General features: G+C 37.9%; 1 protein-coding gene across 2 annotated transcripts in view; it reads right to left on the bottom strand.

Annotated features, from left to right (window-relative positions):
* Positions 1 to 2080: 2080 nt before the first annotated feature.
* Positions 2081 to 22952, bottom strand: part of LOC105222996 (helix-loop-helix protein delilah) — a 35269-nt gene continuing 14397 nt past the window's right edge. Inside the window, exons 2-3 of one of the 2 annotated variants that reach the window (XM_049448393.1) lie at positions 3827 to 4017; positions 2081 to 3729 (exon numbers count right to left, since the gene is read on the bottom strand). In XM_049448393.1, the coding sequence (XP_049304350.1) occupies positions 2681 to 3729; positions 3827 to 3992 (1215 nt within the window). In that variant the 5' untranslated portion in view covers positions 3993 to 4017 and the 3' untranslated portion in view covers positions 2081 to 2680. The remainder of the gene's footprint in view (positions 3730 to 3826; positions 4018 to 22952) is intronic. The other variant, XM_011200582.4, reaches the window with a different exon arrangement.

The raw sequence follows: 22952 nt of genomic DNA, 5'->3' as shown, positions 1-22952 counted from the left end.
AATTGTATCTGTAATGTTTAGCAGATGTAAATTCGATTATTGTAATGCATTCAACTTAGAAAATGTTAAAAGAAACATAATAAAAACACTAAAAATGTGTGCTTTGTAAATAGTAACTCAGCCTTTGTGCGGGAAGGCAATGCTTATAATTAATTTTTATCTAGTGCCAGGAAGAATTGTTTGCTAATTTTTAAATTGTAAATAGATAAAAAAATTAATAGTGCCTTCGTGCGGGGGAGGCCTTCCGTGTGAGAAGCTAATGATAAAGTCGCCGTAGCAATTTTTAGTGTATTTAAATTCAATTACTTCAAAAATCATTAAAATTAATAATATCTGCGTTTACTGGTAAATATATCGCCATATTAAATCGTCTTCGTGCGGTGAAGACTCTGCTTGTGAGAAAAAATATATTGAACAATATACGACTGGGAAAGGCTGTGAGTTTAGCAACAACCAGAGGAGCTAAAGTTACAACAAATACAGGTAAGTCGGTTATTTTTATTACATTTTATGATCGCTCTATTAATGATGTTATAGTTTCTTTATATTGTATGAAATATCAATATATGTAATATGATAATCTGATGCATACGATTAACTATTAACAAATAAACTAGAAGACTATAACAACAAATAAAAAATAAATATTTTGCAAAATAAAAACTGGAATGGAAATATTACCTTGATCTCTTTCTCGATTCAACATCCTATTTCACGATAAACCTGAAATTGGTTCCAGAACCTAGTGATACTCCTGGTAACTGTGGAGCAGATCAATTAGTCAGAGTAGGCAATACTCTTCAATTAGACTGCGGATGAGAAGTAATTTATATGCTTCTGGGCCATCACGCCGAACATTAAAATTCAAAAGGAAATAAGAACGGTGTATTTTAGAGACTAAACAATAAAGTGAGGGAATTTTAGTCCCGGTGGTTTCACAGTGAGCTTCCGAAGGCCTAGGTTGGTCGTCAGAAAGCCACTCTACCTTCCTGCCTACTTAGTTTCTAATTTATGTATATCATATTTTCTTTCTGTTCTAAATTTATGAAATGTGATGTTGTCTTACTATTTTGTGAACGAGACTTAATTGGTTTCTACCAAAAGGTGATGATTTGCGGAAAGCATTCATGTTTTGTTTCCATTTGGAGAAAAGTGCTGCAGAGTCGCATCGAGTGCTTATCGAAGCATATGGTGATCACGCTCTATCAATAGCAACATCCAAAAGACGGTTTCAACGGTTCAGCAATGATATTGAGGCGAGAAATGAGGAACGTGGAAGACCAGAAAGTTTGAAGACACCGAACTGCATGCAATATTGGATAAAGATAATACTAATACTAATAAATGGCAGCAATCTTAAATGTTGCACAACACTTTCACACTTTTGAAAGCTATACGAAAGAACGGAAAGTGTGGAAAGTCGAAGCCACATGAATGAAAGACAACGGGCAAATTGAAAACAAAAACAGTTGTGGAAAGAAAGAAAATTGGCATCGAATTATCACTGGCGATGAAAAACAGATTTATTTTAAGAATCCTACACGGAGATAATCATAGGTTAGTACGGGACAACCATCAACATCGACTACAAAAGCAGATCTATTCGGTAAGAAGACAACGGTCTGTATTTGATGGGATCAGAGGGGTGTGGTATATCATGAGCTTCAAAAACCTGGTGAAATTGTTAATACTAATCGCTGCAGACAACAAATTATCAATTTGAATTATGCATTGATCGAAAAATTGTCAGAAAGATCAAAGAAAAATTGGTTCAGGATACAATCAAAACACTTAGCTGAGAGCTGCTACCCCTAGACTTGGCCTCTGCCAATTACCATTTGCTTTCATCCATAAAGGTGGTCAATGTGTAAAAAGCATTGATCAATGTATGTGATTCAAGTAGAGAAACATTTTCCAATAGTTTTTTCTTAACAGATCACGTGAAAGTCGTGCCAAGAGATGATCTTCCGAAAACATATGCTAACTGTTCTTTCGAATGAACATTCCCTATTGAATTTGAATTTTCTGTGTTTCTTCCTTAAAAATGTATGGAACCTTGAGTTGAGTCATTCTTTACTAATGAAAAGTCCACAAACGTCTTGTTGTTGTCTTTTTGTTGCATTTATTAATTATTGAAACCTTAGTAGCTGTGTTAAAACATTGCGACAGTTTTTGTCTGCTTTAATATATTGTGTATACATAATTAATAAAAAATCAACAATTATTGGGAATATTTTGTTAATAATAAAAAATAAATATTTTCATAGTAAAATGTTTACAATAAAAAAACTCGTTTCTAACTATATAAAAACAATCTCAAAGTGTTAGCTTAATTTCATACAAAGCATAAAAAAATAGTTAAAAAGTACAGTCAACTCCATAAAATAGGGACGTAAGAGTAATGCATTATTACAGATCAATTGTTATTCGAGTAAGTATGTAAGTTTAACACGCATTCCCTCAGTACAGTTCGATTAAATGCATCATATATATATTTAAATATTTTTTAATTAACATAATTAACGAGTATTAAATTAAAACGTAAGAGAAATAATGTGAAATACTAGTGATGGCCACGTGAAATGATAGTGATAAAGCTCACACGAGCAATAGAAGCAAATTCAAACTAAGTTAGATACTAGTAAAAGTTAAGATATAGCTCACACCGAACTCGGTGGTGTTATGTCAGAAATAAGTCTAATGATGCCTGTTCCGGATATTCATGCAGAAAATCGCTAAATGGATTGAATGAGTCCAAAGCCACAAGCGGACTAATGCATGTCGTGGGCGGTTGCTCCATAGAGAAGTCCAGTGAACTGGGTGTTGTGCCAAGGAATTGTAAGCTCAACTCTAGCGGCGTATCGATATCACCTAAAATTGTTTGATCCGCCGACGGGCGCGTATTCAAAGCGCCAGTGCCAAAGAGTCTATCGTATTTATCTTGCAAAGGACTATTGCAAGGATCCGATAGATGAAGCGACTCACCATCCGACTCGAGCGTTAGATTATTGAGTTCGGACATTGCAGGCACAAAACTACTGGAATAACTTGGACTGGTTATGCCATCGAGGAAGCTCGATGAGTGTGATGAGAGCGAATCGCCACTGCAGGTAACAAATGATGAGGAGGAAATGGACGAGGATGTGTTGCTTGATTGCGTTGGTATACGACACTGCGTCGACTTTGTATTACGTTTACTGGGCTGTGTGGCAGGTGCGGACTTCACATCTTTCTTTTTACGCTTGCCCAAACGCTTTGGCGCCTTCGGCAGCGCCGCAGTTTTCGTTTTGTGAGCTGCTGTCGCCTTATTTGCTGCCTTGTTGCTCTTTGATGCTGTAACAGCAATTTCGGGCTCCACTTTTATAGTTGGCATTACGGTCGTGGGCTGATTTATCACTGACTCCTCACTGGCACATAAAAAGTCTAGCGGCAATTCACCTTTAAAGTCGGGATTATGCAGCACCTCCGTCAGCAAACCAATATACTTCATGGCTAAACGCAATGTTGTGATTTTCGTTAGTTTCTCATTGGTCGGTCCGGCCTCTTCGACTGCTATGCTCGGCGGCACACAATGCCGCAAATTCTCGAATGCGGTATTGATTTCACGCATGCGTGTGCGTTCGCGCGCATTAGCGGTTTTCCGTCGATATTTGCTGAGCGGCGGCGCTTTCGATTTGGAAGTTGTGCTGCTTGGTGTACGCTGCTGTCCTGTGGCCGTTTCCATATCATCTGCAATGTACAAAAATGCATAGATAAATATAGAGATTTAGCATTTCTGAAGAGCTACATATGTGCGCGCTGGCGTATTATTGAGTTCATAGCTTACCTCTGTGGTTTGAACGTTTCGGCATTTCGACCACACTCGCCAAACCAAGCCGCCGCTTTTGGCGCTCACGCAGCGCATATTTCTCCTTGCGGCTACCCGTTTTACTGCATTTACCATCGTCCACAGCGCGCTGGCTGCTGCCTAGTAATGGCGTATAATCGTGCATTATGGATTTGGCACTGTTGGGAGATCTGAAATGAAGCGGAAATGGAATTATTGTAGACAATGTAATTGGTAATACAAAATAGAAATTATTTATACATATATTTGCCTTCAATTTTCTATCGTTTATTACATTATTTTTTAAAAACTTTGTTAATTTCGTTCGGAAATAATACTCATTATCACAATATATCTTGAATTTTGTACATCTCTCGACTCATCCAGTGGAAAGAAGATAATAGATTTTCATCTTAACCAAACTGAGGCTCAGAGTTTCGCTAGAAGGAAATACTACAGGCAGCCAAATCTAGAAGTAGTAGGAAGCTGGCTGAGATAAAGCCTGCTTTTGGCCAGTTGGTCTCTTGGGTCTTTGTCTTTGGGTCTTGGTTGTCCGTTTCCTCTCAGCTTTACGTCATTTTTGCAAATACTTAATTTGAATCTGATGGCGACATGTCAAGGCCAAAATATCGACCAAGATGTGTTTAGAGTTTTTAAAATGGTGTTAAGAGTCTCAGCTTTCCTTTATAGTACAGTCTAAGGCCAAAAGGCTTTCCAATGCCACATTTCATGGCATCCATCCAAGGGGAAGTAATCATAACCCTTCATTATCAAAATAGATCTGTAAAGATCCTCTTATTTAAAAGGACCACTATTATTGTATTACCTACTTCTTAGGTACTTAATTTTAGAAAGTTAGGAGGTCCTAATCATTGCTGATTTAGGATAAGAAATATATGCTTTTAGAGTCCTCTTAGCTTCAGTGGGAGAGCGGTTGCTTATATACTGTGTTCTGAGCCAGAAAGGTAAGCCGGGAAAAGAAGTAGGTAGTGGATTACCAAAAGTGCCAACCGTCCGGCGTCGAACCAGCACAAGAAATAAGGAAGGCATTTAAAACGATACACAATGAAATTTCCAAAAGTGCTGATAGATGGATTAGGTTGAGGAGAAATATCTCAAGAACATGTGGGATCGCCAAGATCATGTGCAAAAGCCTCGAAGAAAGGACTGCAGGTAAGTTGTTGGCCTAAAGACAGGTCACAGTCTACTGGCCGAGTCGGATGGACACAGGTAACGATGATAAATGCAGAAAATGCATGAAAATGACGCTGCAATACGTTCTCTGCTGCTGTTCAACCTTATCTAGGACTCGTCTGAGATATCTAAGAGCTTTGTGCTTAAGTGACAAGATTAAGTATCAAAATTAGATATCAAGTTGACGTTCTGCATGACGAATACTTCAGCTCAAATTAAGCCGGACCTCCATATGGCATTACTAAAGGTCAGTAGATCAAGAAAGATTAGCTAAGAGTATGCTTCATTGGTGAGAATAGTTAATAAAATGTGAGTTAGATGCATTTGTGGCCAACTTTTGAAAAGAACTTGAATAATGCGGGCATCGGATTAACTTTTGCATACAGTTCGACCCCGAATTCTTAAAGGAAGAAGGTACTACTTCTAAGCTAAAAAACCCATAAGGGCTTATAGAGCCAATAACAACAAATAACAGCGTTCCGCGTTACTTCAAATTCTATATTCTCTAGTCCATTACATGCCTTCGCGACATATTCCATTCCAAAAGCACTCGGAATTGCGCGTCAACTTCACTGTGTCATTACAGTTTCATTGCGCACGCGCACGAAACTAAGTCAAGGATGTTGTCAACGACGTCTTCGACAAAAGGAAATCTGAATTAGCAAGCAATTGGAAGTGATTGTCGCTGTTGTTGGTGTTCGCTCACCTACAACAAATCTTAAATAAGGAAAAATCCAATGAAAACACATTTATCTCGTGTCGTTTCGTTTTCGTCGACAACTGGCTTTGTTGTTGCTTTGATTGTTGTTTTTGTTGCTGACAACGGCATTTGCGCATTAAAAAATGTTTATTTATTTTATTGTATTAATTGTTTATAATATATACGAAATTGTTGTAACTAGTTGTTGGCGCTGGAGCTAGAGCTGGAGCCGGCGTTTGTGTGTGGCAAGCAATCGTGAGAATCCACTGCTCGTGTACGTCAAACATGTATGCCATGAAACTTCCTATTAAGGAGTTGAAAACGACAAAATCGGCAAACGGCGGCGACAGCCAACCGCAAGCGCTATATTATAGCAATAGCAGAGACGACGACGAAGAATATTTGTATTTGTTACTCATTGCCAGTGTTGCCTAATCCAAGAGGCAATGTGTCGCCACCGCTCACTCATTCAAGCTGGTTGTTTTTATGTGTGCGGCCCAAGCTAGGCTACGTAAACGCCCAAACTAACGATTCGCAACGCTAATAATATGTGCGACTTTAGGCTTTAGCCGGTACTAAGATTAGTGAAAAATACAGTCGGCTGCACAATTTTTATCACAAATGTAGGAATCTTTCCCTAAATTGTCTAGTGGTCTTTTCATACAGCGTGCCTTAAGTAACATCAGTGTAAGTTAGTTTATGTATAAAAAGAGTTTGATCGTCTCTTTCTCTAACAACTTATGTGTTTTTCGGACGAAAGACCCGGTAGTTACTGTCCTATAGCAGTTACTTACTATCCGGCTTCCAATACAGACAATATTCCCGCAAATTTTAACATCATACAGTCTTTAGGGGGCAGTATTATCAACTTTAGGTTCTTTTTAGCTTCGAAACATCCGAAGTATAATAGATCAAATCCACACATCTGGAATCTCAGACACAGACGAAAACTGCGAATGAGTCAAGTCTACATTATTTACTTCCTAAAAGAGGTAAAGCCTCACTTCCAGAGATATTACCCAATATTTTTTGTTATACAATTTATTTCAAGGATTCTTCCTACAATGTTACCTGGATCTTCATCCAATACATTTGAATATATTTATCAATACTATTTAGAACCCTTTACATATGTAGGCACCTAGATATCAAAATACTTATCTCTACAGCACCCATGAGCTTGAAAGTGTAAGCTTCTCAAACACATTTTATTGGATCGTAGTAAGTCTTATAGGGAAAAAGGTTTTTCAACGCCTGAAATTTGGTATATTAAGCCAGTCTTTTATTAATTTGCAACTTTTGTAAACATTTGTTTTCTCGGTGGGGATAAAATAGTTAGCCTGTTTGTGTTTATTACAAACCTATCGCAGGCTTAGCCGATTAGGAAGCTATTTCTTTACTATATATCTTACTTTGGCTGAACCTGGGGCTCTTCAGAGATTCTTATAAAAAGAACGGCAATGAGACTTTTGAAAAGCCTCGCTTTCTCTTTGTATTAAGCATATATCATTAGAGCACAAGTAGTCTTATAAAGTTCTTTTTTTAGGAGAAGCGACTTTAATAATTTTTTCTAATCTCAATTTTTTTTAGATTGAGTTCATTTTACAAGCTCTTCCGAATACTTATTTCAGCAACTGTATAAATACTTATATATCTATTTATGCATGTTTCTGTTTGTAAAATACGCGTACTACTGTTGCTGTGCTGGAATTTAAGAAGTCTTACCCATATTGGGCCACTACGATTTCAATGATTTCTTCAATTCAGCCCTGCTGCACTGACAACGCCATTCTAAATAGCTATACATACATATTATACATTTTTGTCATAAGTTTTCCATTTGTATGACTATTTGAGTGATTGATTTGATTGGCTTCGCCACATCCGATCGATATGGTTCGGCACAGCCGGGTGCAGACACCTCAACCCCCGCCACGTAAAGGTGCGCATTATGTATTCAAAGCGATTGTCATAAATATTTAGCGCAACAGCAGTGGCAGTAGGCCATTTCATCCGAAGCGTCGCTGAGCCAGTGAACCAGATAAAAAGCTTTGTAGACTGTTAGACAGTAGGCTAGACATTGGCAGTCCCAGATGTGCCCTAAGCGGAAGTGTGCCCTCACATTCAATGCGCTCCAATTGTTTTATGTGGCTTGTCATTCTTTTAATTGTTTAAAAAATTATTTTTTTTCCTCTCTAACGACAGTAAGCCAAGATTAACCAATGCCTACACCTACACCTACACCTACGCCTACGCCCGTCTGCTGGCCGCCTTCTGGTTAGTGGTTTTTAATTTCGGTTCGTCTCGCCGTTGATTGCTATTGCCCAAATAATAAATTTCAATTTGCTTATTTATGATTTTCCGAATTTGGGTTTCGGCTTTCATCCGTCGTAGGTTAAGCAATACACTTTCTCATGTCACATGAATTCATAACCAAGCACAAGATGTTACCCAAGGGTATTCTAAAATTGTTTATGACGCCATACTCGAAATGAAAGTCTTTCTATGTTCATTTTTGATTTTTCTTAAGTCGAACCGATTAAGGCATAACCCGTAATATCATTTTGTTAGATGGCTCAGTTTAAAAAAAGAATCTTGGAAGCGGCTTTCGAACACAAGACAGTCCTAAATAAAGCTTTTAGTATAGTTAGCATCTTTTCAAATTCAGACCGGATCAATTTTTCATAAAAATCGATTACGTTTATATAGTTCTTGATTCAATTAGATCAATATTCGATCTAAAAACTGGTTTGTACTTCTACCTATTGGCGACTGAAACTCGAAAACGTTATCAACAAAGTAACATTGAAAGCCGGTCTATACGGTCTGGGCAGCAGCTCGGTAAGGAAAATCAAAATACGTTGGAAAGAGCCATCTGCATGCAAACTCCAAAATTTAAGTGTAAAATGGTAGTTCGGAAGTACACATAATTTCTGTTGGCAATCGATAAAAGGGACTGTAGGAAAATGATCGGAATATTCACATGCCACTGTCTGGTAACGGCATACGCCTGTTGAATGGGGCTGACAGATCGAGAAGACTGCAGAAAATGCCATGCGCGAGGCAACATGGAAACAATTTAGTATCTCTTGTGTACTAGTTCCGTAATGGCAAAGGTACGCTTTGATCATCTGGGGCCCCCACGATATGAGTAACTAGATTCGGTATTGATATCGAGGCTACGAATCTTGTAACTTAACGGACCACGCAAAGGTCCAAACCCGGTTTATGTGTGACTTATTAGGCTACCAGACTAAGCTAGCATAACTTAACTTCTACCCATTGACCCCTTTAGACTCTACATTATGATACGAGTATTTAATATGATGATAGTTACGTGCCGGTCTTGATCATCACGGAAGAACTACATCCCAATGGCGCTTTCGGCCTATAAACCGCACCAAACCGCAATATTATCGACACTACATGGACACTTCTTTGTCTCACTGGCACGGGAACATTTTGTACTGAACCTTTGGATCCAAATTCTTCAACCAGACGATCAAGTATTAATCTGACAGTACGATTATGACGACAATAAATTTGACCTAGCGCTCTTAAAGTTAAGGTCACTGAATCCGAATTTTGGTAGTAAATTTTAATAATTTCAACTCGTTGTTGAATAGTGTATCTTACCATGATGAAATGTCAAACCGTACTGAAGAGAAATGTTGAAAGCGCGGGGAAAAATATGGCATCGTTTGCTGTCCCTATCGGTCTACTTTGTAGCGTCCCTATTGAAAAACCTATTAATATAAGTGAAATGCTTTAGTCAGTAATGAAAAAGGGTGTTTTATTTCCCCTTATTCTTGACGACTTGATGACAAACTGTTGCTTACGATAAAAAAAACACTGTCGAGTCTCGAATAACTTATACGAATTGTGCTCAAGCGCATAAGCCGATTGAAGTTGCTTTAATTTCTTTTCGCTTCCAACTGCATTTAGCGGCACCTTACACATTTCACATCTACCTCGTACTATTTCTTTGGCCACCCACTGTACCATACCCGTCTTTTGTCATTGTTTTACTGTTATACAGTTTTTTAATGACACAGGGAGAGCCCCTTAACATTTCACGCTTCATTAACATTATTGATCGCTCTTCGGGCAGCAAATTTCATTTTCCGATTTTTCCATTTTATTTCATTGGTTCTGGTTGGTTTTTCGTATTTTTTGTTTTTATTTTAACATTTCGCCTCTTCTGCTGCATTTAGGGTTTGGTTAAACATCCGCTGGCGTTGAAATAATATAATTTTCGGCGGCCACACACTAGCGGTTGTGTGTGTGTGTGTGTTTTCGTATGTGTAGGTGTATGCGTGCGTATATAATTAATTTCTTTTGTATTTTGCCTTTTTCGATACCAATTAAAGTAAATTGAATTTAATCGCTGCCATTAATTGGACATACGCATGACAACAAACGTCACAAAACTACCGGAAAATCATAATAAAATACAAGCCACCTACATGTCCATGTATGTGTGCGTATGTGCATAAAATAATTAAATAATAAATGGAAAAAAAAATTGCAGACCTTGCTCGCCTCTAACAGCAACCCACACCAATTTTGGCAATCAAAATCTTTCAAGCAAATTATTGCATTGTCTTCCTCTTCTTACTAGCATATTTATTATCATATATTTCTTTCAAAGCCTCTATCATACTCCCCACCGTTGCTCATATTGCACCAAACAAATGTCAATGACATTTTCTTTTAGCAAAATTCCTCCCACTCCCAGCGGCTCCCATTGCTCTGCTCGTCTGTTCGATTGCTCGCTGGTCCGTTGGCTGCTTGGCTTTTGCCTGTCTGTCCGCCAAATGGTGCTGCCATTGCGCATGCAAAATGCCGGGCAATCAAATTAATCAATTGGGTAAAATATGCTTTTAAATGATGTCAATATAAATTTTTATTAAATGCAATAAATAAATGTTCGTTCAATGAATGGCGATTGCGAGTGTCTTCTGTGGTGTCCTTAGGTGTGAATGAGCCAGCACACATACAGACATTGATATAAAAAAAATGAATGAGAACGCATAAAGAAAAATTTAAATATTCATGAACGTATATAAGTATGTGTGGGTAAACTTAAAGGGTGCTGTTTTGGGTAAATGAAATTTGTTTAAAATGAAAGACGGAAAATTTTTATGTTATCTTAGTTAAAAATTTTATTTCACTCTGTGTATGACATTAATCTCGACCATATGATCTACTTCTTCGAATCTGTGGCTTACAGAGACAATTTTCTTGGTAAAATTTTGCACCACTTCTTCGGCTTTATCGATATAGAGCTTTCAACTCTTCATTTCACGTAACTTTTACCTTGACGTACTCCGATAAAACGTAGGCTAGTACAGTCAAATCTCAAGGTCCCTAATCGTTCTATGGATTGTGGTCCAAATATACTGGATCCGTCCCAATCCGTTAAATTTTCGAAGAAATCATAATTGATTATCAGATAAATGAGCCCTACCGTCGGTCCTTACCATATCTGTCTTGAAAGCTCAATCTTGAAACCTAGCAACATCAGTGCAGGCTAGTTTATGCAGTCCATCGTAATTTAATCACAGTATACGCATCATCATAAGCCTCAACACGCACAACTGTATGTTTGCTTTGACAGTTAGCGTGATCAACTCCTGTGGAAAAATTCTATATCTCTAAATGCACACCCTATAAATAGTTTATTGATATTTAAATCAGTTGTAGACATTGAGACTCCAGCAAATTTATGCGTGATAAATTTATGTAAAAAGAAATTAACACATTTATATTAACGAGTATGTTGAGTATTATAAAGAATATAGTATAAAGGGTCCACCAACAAGAACGACGTGATGTTCATATGAAAAAAAAAAACACTCAAATTGGTGATGAGATTTGAACGAAATGTCGGTTAATGGCCATCACGACTCCGTTTGCTTTTCCCCACCCTTTAACGTTAATGCTGCCTTCGAGCTCCTCGAATGTTGCTGGTTGATTGGACTACACCTTTGATTTAACATACCACTGGAAAAAACGATCTAGAGGTGTTAATTCGCATGATCTTGACACCGATTTGACTGGAACATTTCTCGAAATTAACGAGTCGCCAAGCCTTGGAGGCAATGTGTTCAGTTTTAGACGTGAAACATGAAACAGCACACCGTCTTATTGGAAAAGAGATCGTACGCGACGATTTTATCAAATTCCGGGATAATGTCGAACGGAAATACCTGCCTCATTTCGAAAGAAATAGACCTGTCGTAGCACAATCAACACCAAACGTCCAATTTTTGGGGATGCCATTGCGTTTCTTGAATATTATGAGTGTTCCAGCGCCAAATCGGCAAAGCTAAGACGCTACAACTGGTCTGTTGACTTCAGTTCTTGTGCCAACACGATCTAAAACGGATGCGGGGAAAAATTCCACTGCTTAATTCGCTGTTTTGTCATCCGAGAGACTGAACTGTGCAGAACGACGTTGAACCGATTGACTCGAATTGTAGCCGATAGATTGATATTTCCTTCACTACTGACTTTCCTTCAAATGAGAAGGTGGCAAAATATCGTGGAGATTATAATACAAAGGATAGAGGTAACTGGCGAAAGATACATTGAATACTTTAAGAGCTTATGACTCCCAGTGCTCTAAAAAAAATATATAAACTAAGCTATCGGTATCTCCTTTATAAAATCCGTCATTACATCATCCAAGCTATAAAAGTATTAGAATTGCCTGAAGATATGCACCCGGGTGCTTATATTTGTCTATTAGGGTGATTCTTAAAAAATCAAATAAATACTGTTTTCAGTCAGATATTCTAAAAATATGCCATGATTGAGGAATGTATCACATAAACTACTTTATTTTTCTATTAAGGTGGTCCTTAAAAATTAAATAGTACATAATATAATATTTTTTCAGTGTCATCAACTCAAGCCATGACATGATTGAGGTTTATATTAGATAATCATATTTTTTGTATTAGGGTGGTTCTTAAATTTTTTTAGAAATTAAAATTTTGGAAATTAGCGTATGTGTACATGTCGGTGCTCCCATTCGGGAATTAGGATGGCGTACAATAAATCGAATAAATTTTTTTTCAGTGTCATCTACTAAAGCCACTCCACGACTGGTGAATATATCATGTATGTATACTTTATTTTTATGTTAGGGTGGTTCTTAAAAAATGAATAAAAATTCTACAGCGTTATCGTCTAAAAGAATGGCTTTGATTGCATATTAGATATATAATTTTTGTATTAGGGTGGTCCTAAAAAAATTAAAATAAACCTAATTCAGCGCCATTTTCTCCTGTGATGGCACTGGAAAAACTGTTAAAAGATACATATGTATTTGTATTAAAGATTTTGGCATATCGCTTATTATTTTAGGATCGGTTTCGTCTATAAAGACTGAAAATATTAGAACTAGTCTCTGTTATCGTAACCATTTAGATATATAATTTATAAAGACTCAAAAAATTAAAATTTGGTTCAAAATTTTCCTGTGCTACCTGTGCTTTGCTACCCTAATGTGTATTTTTGTGTTCTTTCAAGCTTTGCTCCAAGCAAGCACATCAATACCGTAGTAACTTTTGTACTAAAACACTCACCGGCACATCGCAAGGCATCCAGCGAGATTGCGACATGCTGCAACTAAGCGCATCCCCTTATATACATATGTATTTGCTATGGAAATCGTATGTACAAGTACATACACATATGTATGTGCTTCTATATACTCGTATAAGTAATTTTGTAGAAGAGCAGTGGATAAGTACGAGTACGAAAAAGTTATTTGAAATTTAATATTGTGAAAAAGTGACGTTGAAAACGCTGAAAACGTCAAGACACTGCTTTACAGCGCAATTTTTCAGCTACTCGAAAGTATCATTTACACACTTCAAGGCCACTTGAACTTCCACTGTGCCACCACACATTTGCACATTCACTTTTATGGCGCTACTCTTTCCCTCTCTCTCTCTCTCTATCTCTTTCCGCCGCACAAATGACATATTTCGATGATTGCTGTGACTATCATCGGCATAAAAATGATATTTAACAACTACAACAACAGCAAAAAATCAAATCCCAAAAATTACAAATGTCATACAAATTGTCGCGTTACGCCGACATATTGACGTGACGGTCAGTCCTCAAACTTAACTAACTATGTCACCGCTTAACGAGTACAAATACACCAAAAATCGTTTCGCTCTTTTTGCACAAATACTCTTAACTCGTCAGTGGTCGTTAGTTGGTATGTATGTGCTCGTGTTGGCCGTTCCGAGTGTGAACGCTTCACATCTCCGCCAAGTATGAGAAATTGTCAGCATTGAATAGTTCGAAGAACTTTCCAAATTCGGACATCACTCGGTGCCCATAAATGGCGCAACACCGCAAATGTACTTACGTGTGACTTTAATAGAAAAAGAGTACGCGCGCACACACTACTTGTAATGGATTAGTAATGATCTGTGTCGAGTTTTACGTTTGGTACTTGTGTCTGATTTTCGTGTTTCAAAGATTTCCGATTGTAAAAACAAAAGCCACGAATAATTAAAGAGATATTCAATTAAAATAACATAAGCAGAGTTGTTGTAAAATGTCATTGGCCACATTTGTCGGTGCGCTTTTTGTCAAATTCAATTAATTAATTATTGGTACAAAGCGAGTTAGAACGCTCGTGGAAGAAATAGAGAAGGTTATATGACTATAACCTTATATATATTTCAAGATAGAGACTGACAAAGACGGTAGGTGGCGCTGAACTATTGCTTATATTAAAGCGGAGAGCTCAATATTGGAAATCTTGCAAGATTGGACAGTCTGTACCTACTTCTATTTGTTACTGGTGGCCGAATTCGGTATAATCTGAACGGTCAATAATCGGACCATGCGTCAAAGTACGGGCGGCTCGGTCGAAAACGTCGTCAAAGTTCATATAAGGTAAAAAGAAACTTGAAGCAATCTATTCTCTTAGATGCTTACGAACCCAGGCCTCGTTTTTTTTGGTTATACATACATTCTTACCAAATAATAATCACCATATAGAAGCTTACAACTAACCACAGTTTATAGCGAATACCGCAAATAAAGTAGAGTAATGCTCGTACAGCTGGATGAGGGGATTTTAGCGGTGGTTTTGAAATGGGCGTACGAAAGACCTAGGTACTTCGTGGCTTACTACTCTGCTAACCCTCCTATCTAACTACCAATCTAGAATATGCAAAGAAGAACATCGAAAGTAGAAAGACATCCAAAAAAATCGTCTCAATAACAGTCGATTCTACAAATTGGGCCAGAACTTTAACCGGCCAAAGACAACTTAGAAGCATTCCTCAAAATTTGGTATATATTTTCTAAATATATAATATATGTATATAATATATTCGGCATTTATTATTGGATACTAAGTATCAAACTCGTCAGTCACTTAACAAATCTTTAATTATCTGCGACAACAAGCCAAGCCTTACGCTATAAACGAAACCATTTGATTTCGAAAAAGGCAAAAGAACAGCTGGTACGATGAAGAGTTCCGTGTAGCATTGCAGCGAAAATTTATTGCCTACCTGGATAGCCGAGAGTTGAAGAGGGAAGCGAAGCGCATTTGCAGACAAAACAGGGTAATGCTTGAAAATTCTATGAATAAATGTGGCGACTAACTGAAGGTTTCAAGACCGGAGCATACTCTTGTAGGATCCCCCGAGGGCATATAGTGACTCATGCCCAGATCTTACTGAAATTACAGTAAAAGCAAAACACCTGGAGATAGTAAACCCGATTCCCAAATCGATGAAGATGAAGCAGACGTTCCGTTGCAAGAAGGAGTTCGAATAGCAATTAGCCGTCTGAGGAGCAACAAAGCGGCGGAGCCGATGAATTTCCGGCCGAGCTATTCAAATACGAAGGCGAAGAACAAGAATAATAATAAAAAAAAAAAATTAATTGGGTAAATTTGATGAGATAAGGATAACGAAAGAGTCGTCGGAAGACTCATAGTTGAAAATATTTTTGAGAATATATTTGAATTTGAAATATTCTTATTCATAAACCAATTATCCACTCTTGTTACATAAGCTCCAGGTATACGAACAAATTCTAATTGAATTTACTTTCAGGATATTTGCAAAATACTATCTAACTACAATATCATATTGTACATATGTATGTTTAAAAATATGTATTATACATTTATTATAATCACCTCTTGCTCCAAAGTCGTCTATGTGCATCTTATATGCAATAATAAGTTTTCTATGCAGACAAGCTTGGAACAAATGTGCGAACTTACTGAACAGTGCTGCCATTGATGCAAATAAATTTCGAATTCTCAGTGGAAATTGCAAAATATTCACAGACTTATTATTCATATTAGAAATTGGTTCATATTTTCTGAAGCGTTAAGCATAACATTGTACCGGTATTTACAATCTGAATTGTATTACAAATACCTTGTCAAATGACCACAACATTCTGCGCCGGCAGTCATTGAGTGAAATTTAACATTCTTCATAACGAATAGCTTAAAAGTTGGCTTATTTGACATACAAAAATACAGGCACTCATGAAGATAACAGTTGTATACTATATCCACCCAGTAGAGATTTTCAATAACACTAGGGTGCTTCTGACGAATTTTGATCTGAGTATAATGAGACTGAGTACCATATATTGTATAAATACCCGGAATTGCCTTCAACACGATTTACGTTTAAATTCTTTAACTGACTCAAAACGGTTTCCCCGGAACCCAACACTCAAATAGTATTCCTTGTTGAAAGTGTGGCCGGTCGGTAGGAATTCGGAGTGCATCACACCTCTATATTCGAAGAAAACTGCCACCATAACCTTCATTTTTGACTGGCTTTGACGTGATGTTTTCGGCATCGGCTCACCTTTGCCGCGATATTCGGATGTTTCATCGTCTGCTTCCAGGTCGCAAGAGTAGATCTAAGACTCGCCGCCAGTGATAGTACCTTTCATGGCATTTTTTCACAGACATTAACGAGACGCTTTTTTTCGAAAAAACTTTCAAAATGGTTTCCACTGGTACTTAGGATATTCCAACGATGCCGGTAAGATCTCTTACTGCTAATCGTCGATTCTCAAGCGCAAATTATAAGGTCTTACTAGTATAATTAATAAAAAATTTATTTTTTTGAACTCCTAGTTCTTTATTTTTTTCTTACTGGGCTTTAAACCACAGATTAACTACCAAACTGACTCGCATATACTTAGGTATAAATATACTTAATAATACTTGATGCATGCAGAATATTTCCGTTGAGTTGCTGCCAAAGCAATTCCTGGTGCAAATGTGTTGCAAAATTAGATTGCATCGACATACAATTCAATTAATTTCCTCAACATTGGTCGGCAATGTAATTTAGATTATTTTACGCCTCACTGAACTCATTATGTGTAATAATTATATAATTATGAACTAAAATTGGAAAATTATTTAATTTGGATTTATTTGTATTTTATGAAGCTAGATAAACTTTAGGCTAACATTTCAGTCGAAATGTCTTTCCCATTATTAATTTTAGTCTTCTTCTATTTAACTTTCAATAAAAATAAAGTTTGATCCCGAAATCATTACTCTACATACATGGCTCCAGATGATGAAGATGATGTGGGTATATTATTATTCAGACATATTTATTTTATTTGTGTTTTAATACAGAAATATAGTAAGTGCTTTGACAGCACGAACAGGAGCTGCCCTTCTGCCGCTATGTCTGAATTTGGTATCCCCGCAAAACTAATACGGCTGTGTAAACTGACGTTGAGCAATACCAAAAGCTCCGTCAAGATCGGGAAGGACTTCTCCGAGCCATTCGGTATTGATATCATTGACCTCAATATCCGCGCGGTTAATTCTGCTTTCTCCATACTCGCCTCGAAATTCAAAGCAGAATAACTCTTACCAACAGGTGCTACTTTGGATTGAAAAAGCAAATGAGAAGCCTCTCGACGAACAAAGATCAAACTCTATAAGCCATTCATTATTCCCATCCTGCTATATGGTGCATAGCCATAGGCGATGATAATATCCGATGAGTCGGCATTATGAGTTTTCGAGAGAAAGGTTCTGCGGAAGATTTATGTTCCTTTGCGCATTGGCAACGACGAATACCTCAGTCGATGGAACATTAACATATGCAGTTCAGCGAATTAAGAGACAGCGACGCAGTGTCCACCGGAGAAGGCAGAGGGAGAGAAGAACCCTCACTTCGTTGGAAAGACTAAGTGGAAAAAGATCTGGCTATACTTAAAATCCCCAATTGGCGCCAAACACAGAAAAAGAAAAAAAACTATAACCGCATAAGCGGTTCGCACAAACCTGGGAAAGGATGGTTCGTCTTATCACTTTAGCTCGCCTTCAAACTGATATTCTTTGGCCACCCAGATGATACTTGGGCCAATTGTAAAGGAATCGTTTTCGGCCACTGTCATGTGACAGGCACTCAAAGGACTTTTCTCACTTCCGTGAACTTCTACACATGACTCCATTCTTCCTAACACAATCATGTTATATCTGAGCCACACTCTGATAATTGAATCGAAAATGCTTACTATATATATGTAATTCCCGTTTCAAAGTTATCTGTAATATCAGAGTTTGCTGGAACCCATTGCCGGTTTAATGTGAAATTGAATGTTAGTTCCACTAATAGACCTATACATTCTTCCACTATCTTCTATGGAACTCTAAGAGGCTTTAGTATATTCATAGTCCCTTGGCCATTTGTGAAAACAAATATATTTGATTTTGTAAGTACCAACTTTATCAGAAACATAAGGTTTTCTTTAATTGCTGTGATCGTCGCTTGGAAGAAATGGCAGTGATATGGTAGTCAGAATACTATGCTGATCTCTAAGTTTGCTGGAAAATAACATCAACCACTCTATTATCCAGTTTGTTCCGTATAGTTACTAATCTCTGCGTCTTCGTTCATAAGACGTCATTCTGAGACCGTCTTCGCTGCCATTTGCATATAGAACAAATCTGATCGTTAATAACACTTCAAAAATTCTAATCAATAAAGTCCTTCCAAAACTGACAAGTCCTTATGAAATCGACGCAAATTTTTAAAAGTGTCTCGTTCCGGTACCAGATAATTCTCCTGGATGGTCAAAAGACTGAGAGCCAAACTGCTTTAACATTGTTCTTGGTAAAACCGGTTCAGTCAAGAAGGAAGTGCCTACGGTATTAAAACCTGACATCTTATTGCTGTATAACTTTCGTTTTAGATTCCATCGGATTCTATGCTAAACCCCTTCGTGTGCAACTTTCGGAGTTTCAGATCCCTACCTCATTTGACCGAGGTTTACACAGTTATCCAACAAAATTTTGTTAATTCAATAAAAGGTACTGGCGCCTTATTGGTAAGATCTCTAAACTCTCTTCGCACTAACACGTCACATTGTTGACGAACCATTTGTAAATTGGTACATACATACATCGGCATAGATTTACAATTGATCCCACTTAAATCTGGTATTTTCTAACTCGACCCATTGCGCCGCAGAGTCCGGCACCACCTTCGATGCTGCAGACTCGTCTCTCGTCTTTTGTGAATTGCCATTTGCTGAGCTGCAACGTGTTGAGTTGAGTGGAAACGTGCCCAATTGAGTGGGTTCATTTTGGGTTAAATTGCAAAACATTGGTTGCACGAAGGCATGACATGAAGCGGCACGTCGGCTTGTTTATGTCGGTATGAGTATGCTTAATGTGATTTAGACGTACAATGGCCAACAGTTTGACGCATGCACATACATACATATGTATATACTTGTACATATAACTATAGAGACCGTAAGTTGTATTGTGTATTCGAGTAACGAACAGTGTTGCGGCAACAATGGCTTCGGCTTAGCGGAATTGCATGTGCTACGGAGCATTATCCTGCTATTGCCTATTATTTTCAGAAGTTCAGCAGTGCTTTTGTGCAAATTTGGGCTCTCGCCTTAATCGGCACGCATACAGATTGTGAGTTGAGCAATTTTGGGCGCCTCTCCTGGCTATACGACAACACGCGCTCTAAACCACTCCCGCGCCTCTCCGTATCTCTTTTTCTGGCTATCCCCACTATCATTTGGTTTGTGTGTGGCATTTGAATTGCAGGTGATTTAATGCATTCTAATGCATGGTTCTGCACTGCCGCACTCCCTCCACCTCTCTGATGGCCACAGCTTGCAGCCTGGCTACTCTCAGAAATGCCTTTAGTGTTTATACAGAAATAACAAACTAACACTTAGATTTCAGTATTCAATTGGGCGCATTGAATGACAGCGCCACACACACACACGCATAAGCATTTTGAACATCCTTCAACGCCCACTTATCAAATATACCACCGCCCGCACACACAATGCTCATTCAAGTTGTTTTTGCATGCGCGCCATTGTCTACGAGTTGTTGCCGCCTGACGTGGCTCAAGCACTAAGCAAATTGAAATCGAAGGAAGCCGGCCTGGCAGTCAAGTTAGCTGGGCAGGAAGGAAGGAAGGAAGTCAGGAAGGATATGAGTGGCAGGCGGCGATGCAATCGCTTCGAGCACAATGCATACAAACACACACACACACATACATATATATATAGGTACAACGTCTTTACAACTTAACGCTGCTGAACGGGAGCGAGGCGTGTTTGCGGTGCGTGCGCGCGCTTCCAAGACGACAAGGTCTTAGCCGCCATTGCTTTGCTTTGGTTTACCCAAAATACTCAAATTGTAATAGCTGCAAGACTTAAGTAAATTTGTAATGGCGTCGTGGGCTTGTAAGCATTCGCACGCATTTCGCGCATACAGTGTGTCTTTTGTGCGCACTTTTCTCTAGTTTGTTTGCGCTTGTTCTCCGTCATTACTTGTGACGTTTAGCATTTTAGAATGCGGGAGATAGTGGGTATTCTTTCTCTTGGTTGGTGCCTACGTGGCCTTGTTCGAGTGCAATTTTTTAATGAAATAATCGGCTTCCCGTCCCCAGAGGTCTTGATTTGGAACTGTATCGACAACAAGCCACTCGAATGAGAAGCACAAAAGTCCTTACAACTTTCTCTCTAACACTTTCAGGGTTACCCTGTACAGGGTTTATCCCGAAGTTTTTAATACCCAAAAGGATACCGAGTCAATCTTTAGCCCTGTGCCTCTATCTGTCCATGTATATAAGCGAACTAGTCACTCAGCTTTTGATATAATCTTTTCTTTATCAGTAGATAATTATTAAAGAGATCGGTACAATCTCCGAAAAAATTGTTCAATTGGACCACTATAGCATATATTATACATAGCTACCATACAACTGCCCGATCAAACTCAAGTCCCTGCATGGAAACTTTATTATTTGTCAAGGTATTTTCATCAAATTACAAAAATGTTGTTGAGATCGGGCCACTTTAGCTTGTAACTACTGTCTGAATTGACCGATTAAAACCCCAATAATAAATACAGGAACTTCAAATTTAATGGGGAAGGTTTATTTACATTCGAAAGAACATTCTTTGGCATTTATTCTTTGAAGATTATCTCTATCAAATGTTGGCCGCGGTTACGTCTCAAATGGTCCATCCATTGAGTCCAATTTATTTTCGATGACTCATTCGATTTCAACTAGTTGCGATTGTCCGCATAGACTTTAGACTTTATGTATTCCCACAAAAAAAAGTCTAACGGTGTTATATCAGACGATCTTGGTGACCAATCGAATGGCCCAAAACGTGTAAAACGTCTGCTCACCGAATTGTTCTCTCAATAAATCCCTTGATGGATGAGATGTGTGGGAAGTAGCGCCCTCTTGATGAAACAAAATGTCGCCGAGATCACGAGCCTGAATTTCGGGCATCAAATGGTCGGTTATCATGGCACGATAGTCGTCATCATTGACGGTTACGTTCTCACCGGCATCAATTTTGAAGTAATATGGACCGATGATTCCACTAACCCATAAACCACACCAAATCGTTGTTTTTCCTGGATGAAATTGCAGCTCTTGAATCTCTTCAGGTTGTTCTAGGTTCCAAATGTGGCAATTTGGTTTTTTTACTAATCTGTTGATCCAGAAATCATCGCTGAACAAAATTTGGCTCGAATAGGTCGGATCTTCTTGGAAATTTTCAAGAGCTCATAGAGCGAAGCGATGTCGCTTGGGAATGTCGACAGCTTCAGTTGTTGCACAAGCTGCGTTTTCAATTTAAGATCTCGAAGTAAAATGCGCCGAGTCGTTCCATGCGTCAGTTCGAGTTGCTGCGAACGGCGCCGAATCGACTCTCCACGGTCTTCATGTACACTTTCAGCTACGGCTGCTATATTTTATTCACTGCGTGCTGGACGTGGTCATTCGGTCGAATATTATTCAATAATAAATACAGGGTCTCAAAATGGGTGCGAATAGTACACTCAGTAGGCCGACAACTCTGTAAAAAGTTTTTGCGTTTATCTAACGCCTTTCGTTTTGCAATGCATTTTTTTAATTTTAAAATTTTGTCAAAAGTGGCAACCCTGTTAGAATAAATTTTATTTTTAGCAGTAGAAAACTTTATAATTACAAAGAGAACACAAATTTCCGCTCTGACATTCTTTTGGTTATTTATTCAACGGTTCATACAATATGATACTTTTTAAATTTTGAATAAAATTACAAAGTTATTTGGCATTCCTGGTCAGCAATTTTTACTTACAAATAGTATATTGCTCATAAATGTTATTAATTTATGCTTTGTTTCTTATAACATAAAATATTTTGGTTTATTTTCTTCGTCGGTCCGCTTTTATCTGATCTATGGCAACTCTAGCAAAAATATATAACTAAGTTGGTGATTTTTCGAGTGCTACTAACGCTTTTTAGTATGACAAATATAGCACATCTATAAAAAAATAATTAAATTTTATTAAATATGGCAACCCCATTGCGGTATATTTTCTGGAAATATAATTTTATAGGTACTAATTTTGACTGAATAATGTTTTTGGAATACAAAATATTTTGATTTAAAATGTAAATTCTCAAAAAACACCCTTTATTCACTCAATTACACATATTCCCGTTTTAGTTGCATTTATGTTATGTTTTCACAGCTTAAATGCAATTTCTGGCAAATTTGCCCAAAGCACGAAATGAAGTTGCGTTTAGCTGCTGCCTTGCCTCCTTAACACACACACAGGCATGCCCACATACACAAGCACAAATGCAGCTGGCTTTGCAAAAAGGAAAACACAAAGTCTTAATATAAAGAGGAAATTCG

This window comes from Bactrocera dorsalis, chromosome 2 (genome assembly GCF_023373825.1).
Source record: "Bactrocera dorsalis isolate Fly_Bdor chromosome 2, ASM2337382v1, whole genome shotgun sequence".
Taxonomy (NCBI): Eukaryota; Metazoa; Arthropoda; class Insecta; order Diptera; family Tephritidae; genus Bactrocera; species Bactrocera dorsalis.
Note: the sequence above shows the minus strand (reverse complement) of the source record. Positions and strands in the feature narration are given on the sequence as shown.